The 22,203-nt window shown below is 52.4% G+C and overlaps 1 protein-coding gene across 1 annotated transcript in view; it reads left to right on the top strand.

The window, feature by feature from the left end:
• Positions 1–22,203, top strand: part of LOC102433232 (contactin-3-like) — an 80,665-nt gene that overhangs the window by 32,616 nt on the left and 25,846 nt on the right. Inside the window, 6 exon segments of the mRNA XM_023746632.1 lie at positions 1,381–1,476; positions 19,413–19,616; positions 20,372–20,474; positions 21,126–21,314; positions 22,063–22,098; positions 22,100–22,187. Coding sequence (XP_023602400.1) covers positions 1,381–1,476; positions 19,413–19,616; positions 20,372–20,474; positions 21,126–21,314; positions 22,063–22,098; positions 22,100–22,187 — 716 coding nt within the window.

The following is a 22,203-nucleotide window of genomic DNA, read 5'->3' as shown; positions in this document are numbered from 1 at the left end:
TCTCATTCCCCTCGGATGTACCGATTACTTTTTTATTAACCCTCACCTGAGGATATTTCTTCCATTGCTTTTAAGAGAGAGTGGAAGGGAGGGAAAGAGAGAGAGAAAAAACATTGAGGTGAGAGAGACACATCGACTGGTTGCCTCCCGCATGCACCCTGACTGGGGCTGGGGAGCAAACTGCAACCCAGGTACATGCCCTTGACTGGGAATCGAACCCACAACCTTTTGATGCCCGGGCCGATGCTCTAACCACTGAGATTCACAGGCCAGGGCTGATGCACAGATTTAAAGTGCGTAGAACAGTCAACATGTGCTAGTACACAGTTTGTAGTTTCACCAATTCAAAGATAATTATTTTGCCTTTTACATTTTTCAAGGCAGAGTTGAAATTTTCTCAGTTACCCCCTCAAATACACACACTGCCTCCTCTGCCTAGTCGCCGCGTGGACGGTCTGCCTCCACCATCAGGAACCGTGAAACGGGTGTATTTTCCCACAAATCAACAGTGCAGTCGCCCGGATACGGAATGTGACACCATCGACTGTGCCCGTAGAAGTCACCTCCTTTTCAGTGAGACTTGCGCGAAGGGGTAAATTATTTTCCTTCCCTTCCCCCCGTAGGCCTCAGCTTTGCTCAAAATAAAACCAGTCGGATTTTCCCCGAGCGGTTTAAGCTGGAGGCTGTGCGTCGGGATTTGCTGTCCTGATTGTTCTTGGAGGAAATTAAATGTTTTAAAAATAACCCACTAAGGCGATCAAAATAGCGTTTGCCTCGATGGCTTCATGACCCACCGGAAGGACATTCCTTGGACAGCTTCTGTTTGTTCAGAGCTGCCAGTCAAGGGGACTGTGCGAGGTAATTCACTGCTCTCCTGCGAACTCCCCCCACTCGGTAACCACCCAGGAATCACCCCCACAGAATTCCCCAAGACGTGGGGCCGAGAGGACTCGTAACCATGAGTGGAATATTTTCAACGCTGTGTATAAATCGCACCACCAGTCACAGGTGGAATGACATTCATTTGTGCTCCTGATGATGACACATCTTAGCGGGAAACTGTATGAAGAGTTGGCTCGTTGCCAGGAGAAGCTAAAGGTGGTCGTGATTTGGTGAATCGCTGTGACCGGTGTGGGGACCAGGCCATGTAGATACTTGGTCGCAGATGTTTCGTTTCATCCTCTGGGTCCCCTTTCCCGGTGATTTAATGCTCACACCTGCTCCGTTTGCCCTTTGGGGCAGCCCAGCTGTGTCTGACGCGATTATAGAAACACAGGATTAGCGGGTCGGTATTGGTTTTAAATGTCACCCTACAAAAGAAAGGAGGTCACTGCGCGGACATTCTTTCTGAAGTGCTGTTTTGTTTTGTTTTCAAAACAGATCTTGAAAACTTTAAAACCAGAATGCGAAGCGCGGTGTCGGTGCGCGAAGGCCAGGGCGTGGTCCTGCTGTGCGGCCCCCCGCCTCACGCTGGAGGTAAGACGCACCCGCTTTTGCTCTTTATCGGGTCCCTTTCTGGGCATGGCCTGCCGCCTGTGTGCCGTTACCGCATCCACACATGAGCCGCAGCCCGGGCATGTGCCCTGGCCAGGCACCAAACCGTGACCTCCCGGGTCATAGGTCGACGCTCAACCACTGAGCCACGCCGGCCAGGCCTTTTTTCTTTATTTATCCATCCATCGTTTTATTCATTCATTGGTTGACTCGTCCAATACCTGCTGATGTGTGGGAGATGCTTCATGTCTGTGTTACTAAAGATGGCCCTTTACTTACCTCGTCTTAGTACTGAGTTGAGGAGACGCTGAGAGCTTTGCTGATAAACTTGATGGAAATGTGTTTGAGTCGGTATTTGTTGACCGTGCCACCCCCCACAGCCCAGTGCTCCCAGTGACATCACTGAGCTGTGCGTGCAGAACATAGAAACGTAGAAGGAATTCCGTCCCCAGGGCCGAGTGTGCCCCAAGACATGGAGAGGTGGGTTTGCTGGGACAGATTGCCCCGTCTTGATGTAGTAGGTGCCGTTTTTCAGCCGGATGCGGGGTTTTGGCTCACAGCACCCAGGACAGGATACGGCTGGCATTCTGCGTCGGCAGGCAGGGGCTCAGAGCAGGTGAGTAACTTGTCCAATGCCACACAGCAGCGGCCTGTCTCCTCCCAGAGGGTTTCCACACTGCTCAGGCCCAGCTGGTCATTGCCATGAGAAAGCGGATCTGTGGGTTTTTCAGGAAAGCTGGAAACGGTAGGTTGGCACATTTCCCCAAATTGATTGAACAGTGTGGGTCAACGGTACGGGGCTTGAGGTACCTTCGGCCCGCGGGCCACAGCTGGGCGTCTCTTCAAGGGCGTTCCGTCGATGCTCATTTTTTCTCAAGCCTCGTTCACTCAGTCTGAGGGAACACAGGCCCAGAGAGAGTTAAAGGTACGGCTTACAGCCTTTAAAAATGCACTTGTGTTCGATTCAGAAGGACGTGGTTCCAAACTAGACTCATTAGAACCGCTAATTAGGGCTCCGGAGGCTGCCGTGTTTGGAGGGAGCACCTCAGTCCCTGTGGAACAGTTTCCAAGTTCACGTTCCGTGCTCTCCCCGGGTAACTGTGCATCCTCCACTCGAAGCCTCCTCTGCATCTTTACCTTGTGTAACGGATTGTTATGGCCCCAAAGTCCGGATAAATCTGTGCACTAAACAGGAAAACCGTCTCGGGGTCTAGTGTGTGAGCTTCCGTTATACGTAAGTGCCCACTCTGTCCTTTTCTTAGACCGAATTCTATCTTAGCTGGAAAGAGGTCGATGTAGGAGGGCGGGATGTTCCCCACCATCCAGTTCCCAGGCAGGAGCCCCGTGTCCTCCTGGGTAAACGCAGAAACTCAGCGGAAACATGGAACTGATCCCCCAGTGTCCACCCTAAATCCTTTGTCCTTAATGTAAATGTTGGTGCAGATCTGGAGATTCAAGGATTTTTTTTCCTCGTTTCCTCACATAATCTCAATGCTTTTGGCGACAGCTTTTATTCGGAAGTGTCGTACATCTTGCAGCCCAGTCTTGTACTTAGTTTTTAATTTATTTTTTAATATTTAAAAAATGTTTAACATTTTTATTTTATGATTTCCATCACCCTTTATCCCCTCTATCCCCTCTTCCACCTCCGCCCACCCCCCTCCACCCCCGCAGTCACCACACTATTGTCCTCGTCCATTTGGGGTTTACACAACCTGCAGGGACTCTGTCTGCCCCTGAGCCCCTCTCCCTCCCCAGAGCGGGAGCCACCTGGCCTCCTCCTACAGCCCCCCACCCAGGCCCCCCAGGCCCGCCTGCAGCACAATCAGAACGGAAAATTCCGGGCTCCTGGGGGGCTCCTCATTCCGGTGGTTTTACACGTTTATCGGCATGAGTTGTCCTCAGAGGCCCTGTGTGACAGGGGGCATTCGCCACAGCATCTTCCTGTGCAGCCAAAACAGGCATCGTGCAAAGTGCGAGGCACTTGAACAAAAACGAAACGTTCCGAGATGCCGTACCCCACTTCTCAGAAGTCCACGTGATGCCAGTTTGCGTTGACGAGAGACCTAGATCAACGGGCACTAATGGAAAGACATCTGAAGAGAGTTTTTATTTGACCCAAAAAATGGCAAAAAGAGAAAATCACGTGTAGCGTGGTTTTGCGGCAGCCACGCCTGCGCAGGTCAGCGGCCCGCCGAGAACTCCTCGTGTCCTTTCTGCCCTCCCTGTGAGTGTTGGTGTAGGTCTGACGTGCTGTTTGGCGTGGTTTCCTACGTTATTTTGGGGACGCTCAACAGCTTTTCCACGTGGCTGAGTGGTAGTTATTTTCTGTGGCATTTCGGCTCCTGAAAGTTCCCATAGGAACTTCTGTTTTGGGTACCAGGGGCATCCGGCATGTTTTTGTTAAGTTTGTCCATTTCCAGGTCTTGCACATGATCAGAGACAGATTTCTCGAACCAATTTAACACATTTCGTACCGCTCAGCAGTTTTCTCGTGTTTCGCGCGCCATCTGTTAAGGACCGCTCACGAGTGTTCTCGTTTTTCACGCCCATGGAAAAAGGAGCGAATCTAGATACTTATGTAAAAAAAGTACTAGGAACTTTAATTGTTTAATTGTTTTTGTAAATAAAAATGTTACAATTATTGAAAAACAACACCTAAAGTGCATTATGATGATTTAAATAACATGCAGTTTGCCCAAAAACGTGCGGTCCCTGGCGTATGTCTTAGAGGTTTCTATGCGGTACGCAATGTGTTAACAGGAATTGGGACAACTAGCAACTGCGAGATTAGGACTCTGATAAGGCATCCTGGCGGGGACAAACCTGCGGCGCCCTAGCACAGAGTCCTCGAACCCTGAGGCACAGGAGCCTCTTCTAAGCCTGCGTAGGACCTGGGAACCTTTGCCCACGGAAGTGAGGGAGTGGTAGGGTGGATCACATGTGGACGATCTCGCTCTGTCCCGGTCCTGGCGGCATCCCCGTCTCACTTCTCAAGCACCGGCCCAGCCAGGGCCTCCTGGGCCGGGAGGCGGCTTCATGGGAAGACAGAGGGGAGATGGTTCTGTGAAAAGTCCTGGAACCAGGGGTGCACGAGCCTCCGGAGCAGGGAGCTGTCGGGATCCCCCCACAGAGCTGCCCACCGATCCCACGTGGAGGTCACTTACAGAGGTCGCCGTGGGGAGCATGTGCGAGACCTACCCCAGCATCTGCAGGACGGAGAGGCGTCGAGAGAAGTTCATACTGCACGCCAGCAGCAGGCCTCATTCCCAGCCCCTCTGAGGACACAACCCTCTTCCCAACGCACCCTCTGCAGGCGCCCTGTTGCTGCCTTCCAGTTCTGTGATGCTTTTCCAAACCAACACTGTTACCTGACAGGGAGGTAATCCCGGGTGAGACCTACGCCTCGTGAACCTTTTATGAAAGGCTGACGGCGCGCGTTCTGTGGAGTTTCGCTTTCCTTTCCTTAAGCTCTCCTCAGATCAGGTTTTCAAAAGTGCGCCCGGAATATTCCGGTGTTAAACCCAGGGATTTATAGAACACGAGGCGAGAGGCCAGTGGGGAGCTGTTTCCTCTGAAGAGCGCTGGCTCATGGTTGCTGCCTCCCTGGCCGAGCAGGTCTGTTCCGCTCGTGGGCGACCTTCGGCCTCCTCCCCGGGGGGGTAAGCCGGCAGCAGGAAGCCGATGATTTTGGGGGCCATTCTGGCTCAGTGGGACATACCCGGTCACCGGAAGTTTCACCAGAGATGTGCTTGTTGCTCACAACCACCAGCCACCATGGGAGACCTACTGTGCGCACATCGCCTCTGATACACTTCCCTATGCAAGCCGAAGGGGAGCGTGGTCCCTTTAAATGCCAACAAGGTGTTATACCTGCATAACCTGGGAGACCTTTGAATGGATGCAAAGTTGTGTGATGTTCTGCCATATTTATTTCCCAGGACATTCCAAACTTGCTTTTTAAGAAGGTTCCGGGGGGATGCAACACAATACGTTCGTCACGTTGTATGGTGGCATGTGGCACCCCAAAATAACTACAATAGTAACGTCAAAGACCACAGATCACCGTAACACATGGGAGAATCGTGAAAGTGTCTGCAACGTTGCAAGAGTTGCCACAGTGTGATGGACACGCAGCGAGCGAACGCTGTCAGGAAGACAGTGCCGATGGACGAGCTGACGCGGGGTCACCCCTAACCTTCAGTTTGTAACAGACTCGGTGTCCGCGAAGCCCGATGGAACGAGCTGAGCCCGTCCACGTGTCCCCTGGATCTTCGCTTCTCTCAAGCTCCTCTTCGCTTTAGCCTGTGCGTCACCTGGAAACACAGCACACGTTCCAGCTTCATACTGAAACGTGAAGTCGAATCCACTGTCAGCTGTGGTTTGACCCCACCGAGCGGTGGCCACCGGCCGGAGAACTGCTCCTTAGAACGGGACTCCATTTGTCTTTTACTTCCTTCTCTACAAGGTACGGTGCCGCAAACAGAGTGGGGTTGTCATTTGAGGCCCGAAAAGAATTAATAAGTACAAGCTCGCCCTGAAACTCTCCTCTGTATCTTTCCTTTATTGCTTTCTTCCTCGGCAGCAGCAGAATAATTACCAGCAACGTGTGATCCTGGAGCTGTTACATTTTAGCTATTTATTCTCCTTGTGCCTGCACTTGAGTCCGTGGAGTTTCTTTTCCTTTTGGCAAAATTATAGACTTGCTAAGGGAGAAAACAGCCTCGGTTAAGATAATTTCCCACAGAAAGAGGTGTTTGTTTCTAAAGCTCATTACCATTTAAATGCTATACCTATTTTAATTCCATAATACTTTAATAATGTGTAGGGCAAGTTTACCATTCATACAACTTATTTTGCCCTAAAAGAAAAAACAATTATCTTTCAAATGTAATACTTCATTCTTCTAAAAGCACATCAGCACCATCACACTCGAAAAAAAAATTTGAAATCTAGATGGGAATTATCAGATATTTGCATATTATTTGGGGAAAATTGATAACTGAGACATTGGGACTTCACACTTGGAAATATGACATGTATCTTCAGCATTCAAATCCTAATATCCTGCAGCAAATTGCTCTTTTCTAGCCCTGCCCATGTTGCTCAGTGGTTAGAGTGTCGGCCTGTGCACTGAAGGGACTGGGGTTCGATTCCTCGTCAAGGGCACATACCTGGGTTGCAGGTTCCATCTCTGGTCTCCTGTTGGGGCACGTACGGGAGGAAACCAATCCACGGTCTCTCTCATATCCATGTTTCTCTCTCTCTCTCTCTCTCTCTCTCTCTCTCTCTCCTTTCCTCCCTCCCTCTCTCCCCAATCCCCCTCCTTTCCACTCTGAAAATCAATACAAAACAAAACAAAAATTGCTCTTGCTACCTAAACTGCACATACCCTCTTCTGCATGAATGGCTGCACACATCCAGCATGGGTGTGTTCTTATTTGGAAATCTAAGGGACAGAGAACCCTTCTTTGCTTTGACCTCGAAGCTGAAATTAAACACGGATCCCCAAACTTACATGATTATTAATGCTGGGTTGCAGTTTCCCTGGGAGTGCAAGTCAACCCTGCAGACGCCACCGTTATTGGTATTGCTGGGGTCTTAGGAAAGGTTGCCAGGAGCCGAAGGGTCCGCACACACCGGTGCCACCCCTGGTCCCCGCCAGCACTGCTTGTGATGCTGGGGACACAGAGCCGCTGCTTTATTCTTCCCGCAGGTCCCTGGGAGGGTGTGTGTGGGCATCGGGACTTAAACATAGTCTCTAATTCCTTGAGAGTAGACATCTGGGAGGAGCTTCTTGTGTTGCCATGGCTACAGGGAATTTTTCTTTAATTGATTTGAGGGAGAGGGAGGAGAAAGAGAAACATTGATTTGTTGCCTCCTGCACACGCCCCAGCCGGGGATCTAACCTGCAACCTGGGCATGTGTCCTGACCAGGCATTGAACCCGCCAGCTTTTGGTTCCTGGGACGACACATCAACCCACTGAGCCACACCGGCCAGGGCACAGGGATGACTGCTCACAATTACACTTTCCAGCCTGCACTGGTGCAACGATTGTCACAGTGGCCTGCGATCACAGTTTCTTATAAAACTTCCCAAAATAAGTCTCCCTCAAATAGAAGTTTCCACCCTGGAGCTCTACAAAGAGGAGATTTCGCAGGCGAGGGAAATGTGTTAATTACGGGGCCGTGGATTCTAATTGAAAGAGCAGCAGACAGCCGGCTCCCGCGCCACCCCAGCGGGACGGCCCCTGCGGCTCTGAACGCCGGGGTCCCATCTGCCCAATGGAACACCTCCTGTTTGAAGACTAACAAGCGGGAAGTTAAAAGGAGAAGTAATGGGGTCTTTGAAGGAGGGAAGGCGAGCCTGATGTTAATTCGGAGAGTCTTTTCTTGGTATAAAATCTCCTGACACCTTTTAATTAGACACTCCATTCAGAAGTCTTTTAACCGCGTGAAGGCCCAGGTGTCAGTCTCTAAAGCAGGGGAACCATTTTGTTCCCGTGATGCGGCCGGGCAGCGTGACTTTCTGAGATTCCCCCAGTGGCTCTGGGCCATGGAACTCACCAGGCTTCTGTTTCCTCCCCACGCTGAGCTGGGCTCCGAGGGTAGAGAAATAACGGGACACCATGGTCGCCTTCCTGCTGCTTAGAGTCTGGGGGTTGGGGGGGTACATAATACAGACTCTTAGGAGCCGAGGGGTAAGCGGACGTGCCCCTTACCATGACTCACCGGGTACCGGCAGCGGGTGCCGTCTTCTCCGTGGGTATCCTCTCCCCCACTCATAGCGACCTTTCACATTTTGTTCCTGGAGTTTTAACGGATTGTACTTTTATGACGTTCTGACGGTTTAGGGACCGCGTCTTACTTAAGAATCTAAGTAGGAGAATGCAGAATGCCGTAAACTATAATAACAGCGGACGTTCACTGAGCGCTTACTGTGTGCCACGGAGACATGCCGCTTCTTTCATCCTGGCTGCAGCCCCGGGAAGCATTATCTTCCCATTTCACAGATGGGAACACCGAGCTCAGCATGAGTGCCTGGCTCAGGGTGGCCGCTCCGTCCCTATGCTGAGCGGGACTCTCTGCCTCCCAGCCCACAGCCCACAGCGGACACTTACTGCCCACAGGAGGCCCACACTCCGAGCACCCATCCCTCCTTCCTTCGGATGGCATGGGGCTTCCTGTCTTCTGTAACCTGAGACGGTATTGCCCCCCACCCCCCACCCCAAGGAAGCACGCAGCAGACAAAGCGGAGACCCTGTGGGTGGCTGAAGTCAGCGCGAATCCCAAGGGTCCTGTTTTATGGGGCTGCCAACCCGAGTTATTAACCCCCCTCAGTCCTATTCCAGGCCGTTCCGTGCCCGATTCCTCTGCTAAGACACAACTCCAGAAGGTCACGGCCAGGACTTGGCCAGTGGGTGGTGGTGGAGAGACAAAGACCTGGAGGGGAAACACTTTCAGAGCCGCCTTTGTGATCCCCGCCTGCCTCACTCGGCCTGTGTGGTAACCTGCACCCCAACCCTCTCTGGTGTCTGAGCACTGAGGTCTCACTTGGCTGCGGCCTCGTTGCCAGCCTCCTCCTGGTGGGATTGGCAGTGGAGTGTCTGCTCCCTGTGGGGGACGCTGGCAGAGCCCGTGGGGGGTCCTGCGCCCGGGAGGGCCCTGGCTGAGGCCTGGGCTTTGCCCGCTGAAGCTTCCCAAGGGGCTGAGTCTGCTTTTGCCTGTTTTCCCCAGCGTGGCCTGAGCGTCCTGGGCCTCGAGGAAGAAAGAGCATCCACACGGAGACTGTGGAATGTGAACGCGAACCAATTACTCTGACATGAAACAGCCTTTTCTTGTTTCCAAAAGGGCAGACGGGGCCTAGAGATGAAACAGGAAACGCCGGCTGTTGGGGCGGTTTAACATTTTTCTTCTGTTTCAGTCAAATCCGGGAACAGAAGCTGGCACCGGGGCCTCGCTCCCACCCAGGTCGGGCGGCGGGTTCCGGAGCCGCTGGGAGAGCCCGGAGTCGGTGCTGGGCTCAGGGGCGACAGGTTTGTTCCGAACAGCTCGGTTCCTTCGGAAGGTGGTGGCCTGGAGCGCCCTGTGCCGTTCACCCTGAGGCCCAGCTCTGAACAAAGCGGGGGCCCCTCCCAGCTGCTCCCTGCTGTTCCCAGAACCTTCATCGCCTCTTGCAGGAGCCCCTTGTTTATGTCGGGAAGCATCGGGCTTCCTCCCTGGTCCAGGCTGCGGACCTAGACGAGGCTTTCGGATTCTCTGTCGTCCCCGGGACTTGGGGCAGAGCTGGGAATGAGGGGTAGGCGAGGGCGGCACAGGGGGGCCGAGTGAGTGAGGAGGATGCAGGTGTGCAGGTGCGGCCTCGGGAATCCTGCCAGTAAAACAGGGTGACTCCTCTAAGCTCAGGATGGTGTGAGGACTGGAGGGGACATCCGTGTGCAGGGACAGACAGGTCTGCACAGAGCGGGTTCGCCTTCAGTAACAGCCGTGCCCGCCCCCGCCGCCCCTGTCGCGGGGGCTGTGGTTACTGTTACCAGATGTTCTTCTCATGACCGTGCTGCTCCGTGGAGCCCAGCAGAGAGCACAGGCCTACGTCCCGTCCCGCCCTTGTGCGAGCGTTTCTGTGGGTCATGTTTTATAAGGGGGGTTTCCATGCAGGGTGTCCCCCCAAATGGGTGCACACTTTGCATGGTTATAAAGTCGGTGTTTACTAACGTGCAGGTCATTTCCAAAATGTAAAAGAATCTACAGAATCATGTTTTATGTCACCGCCTGTTTTCACACGGATGCCCGTTCAGGCCCAGGCCCAGCTGGTCATGGGAAGCAATGGATTGCAAACGTCAAGAACCACTTCGTGCGGTATCTGTGCGCCTTCCGTCCGTCCACTGTTGCTGGCTTTGTACCGTAAACGCTACCTTTTATGTCTTTCCCATAAACAAGTCCCGTGGCACTTTAGGGTGCATGTTCTTTGTTCAGAGCTTAGTCTGGCTTCACCCATTATGTCACGTCAGTTAAACCTGAAAAGGAGTGAAAATGAAGTGAGTTGTCAACTGTTGGAGTGTGTACACATTTTGGGGGACACCGTATAGATTGTGTAGAATCCAGACATAAGGCTTCCCCTGAAAAGGGGGGAGCCCTGTTTTCTCTCTTGTGACTAGAAAGCTTACTGTATTGAACAGTGAGCTAACATAATTCCCAAATTAATCTAACCTTTTCATCCAGTGTCAATATCAGGGTGATTTAATTTAATTTAGTGTCTCCACAAATATAAAAGCCAGTGGAATCCCATAAAGCGTGTCCATAAATATCTCCTGCGATATGCACGATTGAGAGGTAAGGGTCAATAATTTTAATAATTAAAGCCCCGCGGTAAACACCTTAATTGCTGCTGTCAGTAACTTGTACGTGGAGTCGGCTGAAGCTGGGTGTTGACATTGCGAGTCTGAGCCAAAAAATTAATCGTGCGGGACAGTCGCCGAGAGTTCACGTGTTGGTCTCCAGTGTGGAAACCAGCTCGAATTAGCTTCAATAATCAAACCAAAACTTTGAAAAAACTTAAGAGACTAAAATGACCATTAAATCTGAGCCCACCGATTCCATCAGATGTCCTGCCACGGGGACCCCCCCCCCCGGGGGCTTCCTTCCTGGGGAGGCTGCGAGGCCAGTCATTGTCCGTCCTGTGGGCACCTGTGGGCAGCTGTGTGAGGGGCCCTGTGAAGAAAAATGGGGCCCTAACCGGTTTGGCTCAGTAGATAGAGTGTCATCCTGCGGACTGAAGGGTCCCAGGTTCAATTCCGGCCGAGGGCATGTACCTGGGTTTTGGCCACATCCCCAGTAAGGGAGTGTGCAGGAGGCAGCTGATCGATGTTTCTCTCTCATTGATGTTTCTGGCTCTCTGTTCCTCTCCCTTACTCTCTGTAAAAAAAGTCAATAAAATATATTTTAAAAAAAGAAAAGAAAAATGGGGAGAATCTGTTGTGTATTCAAAGACTACTTTAGCTGCCCCTTAGAATATAACTTATCAGGACATGCTTGTTAAATATAATTATTAAGATGAACTTTATAGCTTGTTTAAGGAAAGTTTTCCATAAAATTGAATATATTACTGGATTGTGAAAGCTATTTTCTATGAACCTTTGTTTTAAAATAACACAGGAAAATCTCAAATTATTCAAGTGCTATAGTTTTTATTGCATTTTTTTTGTCAGTTAGCGTTGACATTCAGTATTATTTTGTTTAGTGTCAGGTGTACAGCATACTGGCTGACAACCATACCCCCACCCCCATCCGTGGTGATGGCAGTATTATTGGCTATGTTCTCTGTGCTGTATTTTACATCATGTGGCTATTTTGCAACTACCAATGTGCAACCAGGGAAATCCTATGGGACAGCCTCCGTTTTCATAGAAGTTGAGAGCAGAGATGTATTTATTTATTTATTAAATCTTTGTTTTTGAAAGTCTTACAGAGGTCCCCCTCTTCCCCCCATTGCCCGCCCCCACCCCAGGCCTTCACCACCCCATTGTCTGTGTCCATGGCTGATGCATCCGTTCACACACATTCTTTGGTTGATCTCTTCCCCCCCACCCGATCTCTTCCCCCCCACCCACTCACTCCCACCTTCCCTCTGAGGTTCATCAGTCTGTTCGATGCTTCTGTGTCTCTGGATCTGTTTTGTTCTTCAGTTTATTTTGATCGTTAGATCTCACACATGAGTGAGATCGTGTGATACTTGTCTTCCTCTGACTGGCTCATTTCACTGAGCATAATGCTCTCCAGGTCCCTCCAGGCTGTTGCAAATGGTAAGAGTTCCGTCTTTTCTGCAGCTGCGTGGTGGGCCCTGGTGTAGCTGGGCCACAGCTTTGTTCACACTCCTCCGAGAGCAGAGATTTTTCAGTGGCTACAAAAGGCAGGAACCGAGACTAGGACCCAGGTCAGGCCCTCACCTGAGGTCCTGTGACCAAAACGCAGGCTCCTCTCCGGGCTGAGGGGACCCAGGCTCACTCCCGCTGGCTTCCCTCAGCCCAAGAGCTGGTCCAGCGCCGCGTGTCCTTGAACGGTGTTCTCCACCCTCCGAGTCTCTGTTACACACGACCTCTGCCGTTTCTCCGTGTGAAGCAGGAGAGAAGCTTCCCTCCGTATTTCACACCCAGGGGCAGCACGGAAATGTGGAGCCAGCAGGTTCCGCTGCAGGCACCACGGGAGGGGCTGGTGACCGAGTCCTTATTGCGAAGACCGAGCTCCTGACCTTCTGTTGCTTCCTGTGAGGTGTTGGTGCCGAAACAAAAGCTCCGACTGCATCGTGACCATCTTTCCCTGCGAGGGGCGACGAGACGCGTTATTCCTACCAGAGCAGGGGTGGTGGCGTCTGATCTGCGGGGAGCTTGCTGGCCAAGGGCTCCGAGGGACGCATCCCCACAGGGAGCGGGAACAGCAGCCGCAGGTCAGGGATGGAGTTAATCAGCGACAAGGGTGGAAGAGAGACGCGCGCCCATGCGTCCCCCGAAGGCATGCGTGGAGAGAAATGGGGCATAAAACAGATACGAGCGGTTTCCGTTGCTCCCAGGGCCTCGGACAGCATATGGTCTCAGAAACGGCGTGTCCTGTTGGCACAGAGGCTGGAGGGGTGAGGAGTGGAGGGGGCAGGGTGGGGGGAGGAGAGAGAGTCGGACTTCAGCTGAAACACCGCCGCCCGGATGGAATGGAAGGACAGGGAAGGGGAGGTTCTTGTCACCCCGGGTAAAGTTCAGGGACAAAGAGTCGCCGTGAGCAGAGTGACTGGCGGACAGCTGGGTTGAACGGGAATTTATCTGGAAACGGAAAAGACAGGCTGTTGAGGAGGATAAACGGAAGACGTTGAAGAGGTGCGTCCCCTCCCACAGCTGGAGGGGGGGTCAGTGGCATCACGGGGGACCCATTAGATTTGGGTAAATGCAGCCTTGACTGCGATCAGGCGGCCCGGATGCGCCTCTAACTCCCGTCACCTGTCCGCCTCCTGGAAGGAGCGCTGCCGTCCCACCACCTGCAGAAGAAGCCCCGGTGCTGATGCTGTGCCTTCTGTCCGGGCCCTGTGTCTCCTCAGAGCTGCTCCGCGTGGAACCGTCCGAGCAGGGAGCAGCTGGGCGCTTTGTGCTGCTTTGTGTCGAATCTGGTAAAGACATTCGGAGCCAAAAATAAAAATAAAAGGAGCCGGTGCTCTTACAACTTTATTTGAAATATATTTTTACTGATTTCAGAGAGAGGGAGAGGGAGAGAGAGAGAAAACATCCACGATGAGAGAGAATCGTTGATCTGCTGCCTCCTGCATGCCCCACACTGGGATGGAGCCCGAAAACTGGGCCTGTGCCCTGACCGGGAATCGAACCGTGACCTCCTGGTTCACAGGTCGACACTCAGCCACTGAGCCACACCGACAGGGCTGTCTAACTGTTTTGATGAACAGTTTGATGAGCCAGTGGTGACCGGGGGTACTTGGTGTGTGTGTGTGTGTGTGTGTGTGTGTGTGTGTGTGTGTGTCTGTGTGCGTGTAGGTGAGAGAGAGAGAAGAAGAACTTTAATTTCCATGGCTTTCTGAGGCCTCATTTACTATCCCCAGTAAGAACACACTTCTGATTTGTCAGGTGAGTTCATCTTCTACTGAAAACCTCATTTCTATTTACCAGTGAAAATGGACATTTTATTCTCCTTTAAAAAAAAAATTGCCCACATGGCAAAGAGAGACACATCCAGCCCCCAGGACCTTCCTTCAAGAACAAGGTTTAATTTTCATAAAAGAAGTGAGACCCGGCGAGGAAGGGACAGGCCGGGGTGCCGTGTCCGCCAGCCCTTCATTATCCGGGTAGGTCAGGGCCCACGGCCCACCTGTGAGTTATTTGTGGCCTGTGCGGCCCCAGGAAGCCGTGGGTAATTCACTGAGTGGTGATGTGGGAATTATACCCCGAAAGCACCCCCGCTGGGCCCATTCAGTGTGGGCTTCCCTGCGGAGCCAGTGCTGAAGGAAATTTCCATTTTGCAAGCAGGTAAGTTCTGCACATCATGGTAATAGCAAGGCGGGTCAGTCAAATGATCATCGGCTGCAATTAGCGCTCCAGAGGCCTCAGGGTTCTTTATCTCCTCCCGGGCCGCAGGTAGAAGGAAACGTCAGTTACTGACACCGCAGGCGTGAACGTTGCATTGTCCGTCTCAGCTGAGGAAGGTGCCCCAGCAGAGGGCATGGCTGGACTGCAGGGCCACACCCCACCTGTGTCTGCGGGAGGTTCCTCACAAAGAGGGAAAATGATGCTCAGTGAAACAAGCCAATCTGAGGAAGACGGGTGTCACATGATCCCACTTACGGGGGCACCTAGTGCACAAAAGGAACTGACCAACAAAATAAGACCCGAAGCAGGAGGCGTGGAATAGACGGACATACCTGGATGTGGGGGTGGGGGGACGAGAAGAGATAAACCACAGAACGTACAGACTTATAGGCAGAGCCCATGGACATGGGCAACGGGGTGGTGAATCCGTGGGGCGGGGGGCGGGGGGGAGGGTGTAAAGGAAAATGGGAGATATCTGTAACACAATCAACAATAGAAAATTTAAAAATGTTATATTTAAAAAGAATAAAGGAAAAGTTGGAAATAAAAAGTAGGAGCGTGCGGACAAGCAGAGATGCCACAGGAAGCCCTGGAGGTGTTCCTGGGTTCCACATGGCAGGCGTGGAAGGACAGCTGCCCTGGGCACTGGGGGTGCAGCGCCGGGGAGGGGGACGGGGCAGGCACCACCGAGGAGAGGCGCTTCCCCGCACACACTTGGCAGCGACGACCGAGAACAGCAGCGCTTCGGGGTCCGAGTGTGACGGGGACGCGGGCACCCACTGAAGAGACTCCGGCTCCAGAAAGAAAACAGGGCACAGAGTGAGGACACTGCCTTTTCTCTCAGCCGTGGCCATGGCCGTGGCTGTGACCGTGGACATAGTTCCAAGCTGCTCCCAAAGGGGGCAGCTCCACACGGGGTGTGGAGCCAGGAGGCCGAGGGGACACGCAGCCTGAGCCTGGGAAGCCAGGTGGGTCTGGGACAACAGGGAGCCCCACAAACAAGAGGGAGTGGAGGTGAGATAGGACGTCACTCCTGTGGCTGGTCCGTGGGACAGTGACCTTCACACAGGCTTTCTGACAAGGTCAGGGATGTCCTTCAGGCTTCATGGCCTGTAATGGATGTCACCACCTCTCGGCAGCACACCAGCCACAGGCGAGCCGGTGTGTGTTCACCATATTCAGTTTAGGGCCCGGGCAGCGGAGTTAGAATCGGCCTCGAGTGCGAAAGGAGGGAGAAAACGTCACTTTCCTGGTTCTGCTCTTGGAACCCTCAGCTGTCGGACCCGTGAATATGAACTCATAGTAGGTTTCCTTGAGGCTCAACCAGGAAACCTACTGTGTGTGGGAATGTTGCCCAAATAACACCTAGCACACAGCTCCTGAAAGACCACACAGGCATGCATAAGACGTGTACACAGGTGCCTCTGCTGTGAGGTACGGACCTCGAAGTCCTAACCGTTGATCATTTATTCTTCAAACGTAAATAATTTTGCCCTGGCCAGTTTGGTTCAGTGGTTAGAGCATCGGCCAAAGGGTCTCAGGTTCGATTCCCGATCAAGGGTACTCTTCCTTTTTCTTATTTGAAACGTTTTCTTTTTCCTCTTTGGGGCGCAAGTAGGAGGCAACCAATAAATGTGTCTCTAACACATCAATGTTTCTCTCTCTCTCTCCCCCTCCCCCAATCTTTCCACTCTCTCTAAAAATCAATGGGAAAAAATATTCTCATTGCGTGAGGATTAAAAAAAACAAAAACAAACTTAAATGATGTTCAGCCTGCGGCATTGTTGTAGGTTTTTAATATGTCCTGTGTCTCTGACCCTCCACCATGCGGCGTCATCTGTGAGCCTCGGAGCCAGGTGCTCTCCCCAATCGTGTAAACCAGTGACAGCAGCCTGAACGCCCCCCAGGGAGCCGCCACACCCTTTAAACGCACCTTCTTTCAAAGGAGCGCGCCTTCCCCCAAATGGCTCCACAGCCAGTGCCCAAGTTGCCTTGACAGTTTTGCCCAACTGCCATTTTCTTCCGACAGAATTTCCTCTAGAAATTGCCCACCCAAAGGGTTACATCTCCCTGGCAATGGAATTTATGACGGAGGTGAGGTGCCCCCGTGAAGTGTCAGTGGTATTTGTGTCCGTGGATCTCCAGGTAAACGCTCCGGTGTCGTATTTCGTGCTAAGTGACCGGCCTTGTGCGTAAGTAACCAGGGGGGCACTGTGGCCGCGGGAAGGATGGCACCCATCATGCATTGCTCTGCAGAAGCCCACATCCAGCAATTCACTTTGTAAATGTATGGCTTGGAGGGTAAAACCCTTTGTTCTCTAATAAAAAATGTCTCATGTCCCTAAGATGCATGTAGCGTTGTTACCAGGAAGCCCAGGGGGCAGGTGGCTTTTGCGTAACATTTGTGATTTACACAAGAGGTTTTGTAAAGTCTAGCTTGTCTGAGGACATAAAATTATCGTTATTAGCATAGCATTGTATTTATCATCAGACACGAAATTACATGGAAAAGTCTCCTGCTGACTTGACGTATATTTTATTGGGCGGGATACAACCGACGTTTACCGCAAAGGCAGGATTTTATTCGTCTGATGGCTGGCAGCGGGTGTGTGTTACTGTATCAGATGCGGTACATCACCTGGTTTTCTAATGCTTTCCATCGGGAAAGGGCCTGTGTGTTAAGGCATCCTGCGGGCCATCCCTGCTGCAGGGCAGACCTCAGAGGCCTGAGTGCATCTCCCTCTCTCCCTTGTTTCATGGATGAGGGTGCTGGGCTCCTGCCCCTTCAATTAGCTGCCGGGAAGGGGTTCCCTAAATGGGACATTTTCCCTTCTCTGCGGCGGGGCTCTCCATAGGTTTGCGCTGTTTGACTCCGGGATGCTCACCTGTCGGGGCGTGTCTGGGGGGCAGGTACCGGGAACCTCGGATCCTGGGTGGAGGTGAGGGAATCGTCGGTGGAAGTTGGCATCACAGACAGTTCTGTGAAGGGAGGTCATGGAAAAGGACATTCCCTCCAGGCCCAAGGGGAGGCGCTGGTTTAAACACAGAGCAGGGCTTTACCTGCCCTCCTGTCCTTCAACACCTGTTCCTCACCCGGGAAACTATCCCCTTCTCCTGCCCCTGGAGCCGCAGCAGCTGTGGCCTGCCCGTCCACGCGGTCCCGCTGTCACCGAATGGAAGGGCCCTTCACCGGGGCCTCCAGGCCTCCGGGACACGTTTGGACTTACTGTTCATTAAATGTATCTTGGTTACATACATTTTGTCAGAACTATATGGGTCTGTGGTGACCCATATATTTTCCTTTGGAAGAGCATTAGCATAATGAACCGCTGCAATGAGGTTAATAAAATCCTAAGAGAAAATAGAGCCACCGAAGAAGGGATCTGATAATCCAGGAGAAAGTCATTTCTTTGGACCCTGATGTTCAAGAAAACATTCAGATTTAATGGTAGGAGGGAGGTAGTAGCATAAATGTATTATTCATTAATACATAAATATTTTCGAGTGCAGGGACCAAAATGACTAGATAACATGTGTATTGAAGACTGCTACATGTGTTTGGATGATTCATTGTGCTGATTGGCTGGGAGTGGGGCAGGCAGGAGAAGAACTGACATCACTTGTTACTGGGCAGGGGGAGGACAGACCAGGAAATAGGATAGGTGATCCCATGCCGAGTGACACCTTTTTTAGGGGATGCAGGTGTCTAGTCGCTCCGAGTAGGACCAGAGCAGGTGACTCCTCACGCTGGGACGGAGCTTTGAAAACCACGGGGAAGTGTCCACAGCAGAACGGGGTGGGTGTGGAAAGGGAGGGAGCTGGGGGCAGACCGAGGAGAGGACGTCACCAGCTCAGGCTCCTGCGATGCCCAGGCTCCGAGTGGGGCTGCACCAGTCGGGGTCTCAGACTCGAGCGTTTTGCATTACTCCTGGGGCCACTGCAGAGGGCGGGGCGTTCTAGGCCGGGAAAGGCCATGCTGGGGTTGGTAACAAGGAGAGAGCATGAATGGGTCGCATGGACACACAAAGTACAGGGTCCAGACTGAAGCAGAGAGACTTGTGAGGAGGGGGGGGGTCTGGAAAGGCAGTGACATTGACACTGGTACCAGCTGCCACCGGAAGGCTGATCTGGCCTGGCCGTGTGGCTCAGTGGATTGAGCTTCGCCTCATGCACCCCCCGGGAGGTCATGGTTCCATTCTGAGTCAGGGCACATGCGTAGGTTGTGGGCTCGATCCACAGTAGGGGGCGTGCAGGAGGCAGCTGATCCATGTTTCTCTCTCATTGATGTTTCTCTATCCTTCTCCCTTACTCTTTCTCTAAAGTCAATAAAAAATTCAAAAAAGAATGCTGACCAGCCCTGGTAGGTGTGACCCAGTGCTAAGAGCATCGGTCCGCACACCAAAGGCTCCGGGTTCGATCCCCCTTCAAAGGCAGGGGTGCGCAGGAGATACGCTGAGGTGTCCCTGAGTTGTGATTCAGTCCTTGGCCCTGGGCGGAGAGCGTGTAGGAGGTAATCGATCAATGTGTCTCTCTCACATCAATGATTATCTTTTCTGTCTCTCCCTCCCTCGCCGTCCCTCCCTCCCTTCTCTCTAAATATCAATGGAAAAAATATCCTCAGGTGAGGATTAACAACAACAACAAAAAACAATAAAGGAAAGAATGCTAAACGGTGGGGTCGGCCATCTCAGCCCAGAGTGGACGCCCAGGGGTCCCGTAGCGGCCTCTGTTCGTGACCTGCCCCAGAAACACTCTGTATAGAAAAGGTGGCGTGTACATTCTTAATGTGGAAACTTTCCTTGATAATAGAATGTTTTTCTCCCCAAAACTTCTATTAGAACTATCCTATGCGTGGATCTTCAATGAATACCCTTCCTTTGTTGAGGAGGATGGCCGGAGGTTCATCTCTCAGGAGACAGGCCACCTCTACGTAGCCAAGGTGGAGCCGTCCGACGTCGGGAACTACACGTGCGTGGTGACCAGCGTGGTGACCGCCGCCAGGGTGCTGGGCTCCCCGACGCCGCTGATGCTGCGCGCCGACGGTAGGAAACTCGAGGTGGAAATGTGGTGAATCCAAGCAAAAACACGGGGATAGTGAAAAGTGTGTCTCGAAGAATTACCGTTGCATTTGTTTCGGAACAAGAAATACTTTCGAGCGCAGGGACCACAATGACTCCATAAACCGCGGGTCCCTGCGCACAGTCCTCACTCACGCAGGGCCAGCTTCAGAATTTGCAGAATGAAAACGAGGGGCCTGTTGTTCCAAAGTGATTAACTCTGGATTAACAGTTACCCGAGCCCTCTTCCTGGTCGGTTATAATTGCCCGTGTCCTTACCCAGTGTTTACATTACTGTTTCCTGTCGGCAGGGAGCCACTTACTCTGTCTGAGCTACCAGGGCGCCACTAAGTAACTTCCTTCCATAATTTTTGCTCTTCGTGGTATGTCAAAAAGTCAGAACGCCTTGTGTATTTCAGTTTGACCGGGAATGTCCTAATGGGGCAGACGATACCAAAGCCACCCATTTTCTACAAGGAAAACCCATGGCGCTTTTCTCAGAACCATTCCGTACACGGTAGCTTAGGAACCTGGGAATCCGAGGATGCTTACTCATGTTGCCCATGCAGCCCGAGTCAGCTCGGCGTCCGACCCCGCTAACGGGGGGTTGGGGGGGGGGATCATTGGCATCCCTAGGAGACGCTCGTCCCAGACGCAGCAAGAGAACGCTGTCTTGGAGGGAAAGGAGCCGGTTCCCAAGGAAACGGTGAAACCGTGCAATCTGCATTGTGGCTTTACAGGTGTGATGGGCGAATATGAACCGAAAATAGAAGTTCAGTTTCCAGAAACTCTTCCGGCCGCGAAAGGGTCCACCGTGAGGCTGGAATGCTTCGCCCTCGGGAAGTAAGTTCCGTCGCCTTCCGTCCCTCTGACGTGCTGAGCGGCAGGTGCCATACGGGATCGAGATGGTTTATGACAGACTCTTCTTTGCCTTATTTTCTTTCTTTCATTTGGAAGCAAAAGAAAAATAAAACATAGAGGGAATGCGCATGTATCATTTGCTGTGAAACTCTAAAGCAGCGGTTCTCAACCTGTGGGGCGCGACCATCGGAAAACACATATAGCATATCAGATATTTACATGACGATTCATAACAGCAAAATTACAGTTATGAAGTAGCAACGAAAATAATTTTATGGTTGGGGGTCACCACAACATGAGGAACTGTATTAAAGGGTCGCGGCATTAGGAAGGTTGAGAACCACTGTGAGTCTAAAGGCATCTGCCTGATTTTGTAAAGAACTGGTGTTATGTTTCTTTTCCTCGTTCCTATGATCATGCAGCGGGTAGGTTAGACCTTTTACACCAAATCATGAGTTCCCGCAGGAAAACACAGCACGTATGTTATTGCGCTGGGAACCTGAAGAGATCGGGCTAGGTGTGTGTAATTGACAAGGACAGAAACCCGTTGTCTTTTTCTGGATCCAAACCAAAGCTGTACTTGTTCCAGACTTCAGTTTACGATAGCAACTAACCCGCCGCGTTTCCTCGCAGCCCCGTGCCCCGGATCACGTGGAGGAGGAGTGACGGGCGGCCTTTCCCCAGTAAAATCAACTTGCGGAAGTTCGGAGGTGTGCTCGAGATCCCCGGCTTCGAACAGGAGGACGCGGGCTCCTACGAGTGCCTCGCAGAGAATTCCCGGGGGAGAAACGTGGCCCGGGGGCGTCTCACTTACTATGGTACGTGTCCCCGTGGTCGGTGTCCCTGTCCCCGTGGCCAGTGGGAGTGGGAGCTTCTCTCTTATCAAACTCTGAAGTGGGCGGGGCGGGACCGTACATGGCAGAATCCGAGGTCCAACTTGATCTCCGTTTTTGTGAAATCAGGATGAATATCATAAAAGGGGTTGAAAAGACATAGAAGTCTGCAGTTGGAGGCATGCCATGTTCTTTCTCTGCATTTTAAAATGATTCCTATGATCTCTATATATAAAAGCTTAGCGACCGTCTGACCGTTCAACCATTCGACCGGTAGCTATGAGGCGCACTGATCACCAGGGGGCAGATGCTCAACACACAGGCATGGAAACATGGAACAGACTGATGAATCTCAGAGGGAAGGGGGCAGGGGGGAGGGCGGGAAGAGATTAACCAAATTTGTGTACCGATGGGGCCCCTCGGCCTGGCCTGCAGGGGTCCAGGATTGCGAGAGGACGCAGGCCAGGCCCAGGGATCGAACTGCAGAGTGTCCCAGAGTGCACAGAGCTTGGAAGCAGACAACGAGGGAAGAGCTTGGCTTAGAAGTGACCGTGGCCACCTCCCCCTCAATATGGAAACGTTGATGAATCCGTGGAGTCAGGACGGAGGAGATGAAACAGCATCCGGCTCAGGGCTCACGTCCGTCTGTGGCTCTGTCTTGTGCCCGTGGGCATTGTCCGTGGAGAGCGTATTTATCCTTTCCTCGGCTGGGGCTTGACGCATTCCTTCCCTTGCAGCAAGCCTCACTGGGTCCAGCTCATCGGCGACGTGAGGCCGCGTGGAGGAGAGCCTGCGCTGGGATTGCCGGCCGCGGAAGCCAAGCCCTCCTACCGTGCTGAGGACGGGAGCCCTGGCGCTGGAGGTGAGGCTGTCCCGGG

This window comes from Myotis lucifugus, unplaced genomic scaffold (genome assembly GCF_000147115.1).
Source record: "Myotis lucifugus unplaced genomic scaffold, Myoluc2.0 scaffold_712, whole genome shotgun sequence".
Taxonomy (NCBI): Eukaryota; Metazoa; Chordata; class Mammalia; order Chiroptera; family Vespertilionidae; genus Myotis; species Myotis lucifugus.
The sequence above is the reverse complement of the archived record's forward strand: the minus strand, read 5'-3'. Positions and strand labels throughout refer to the sequence as shown.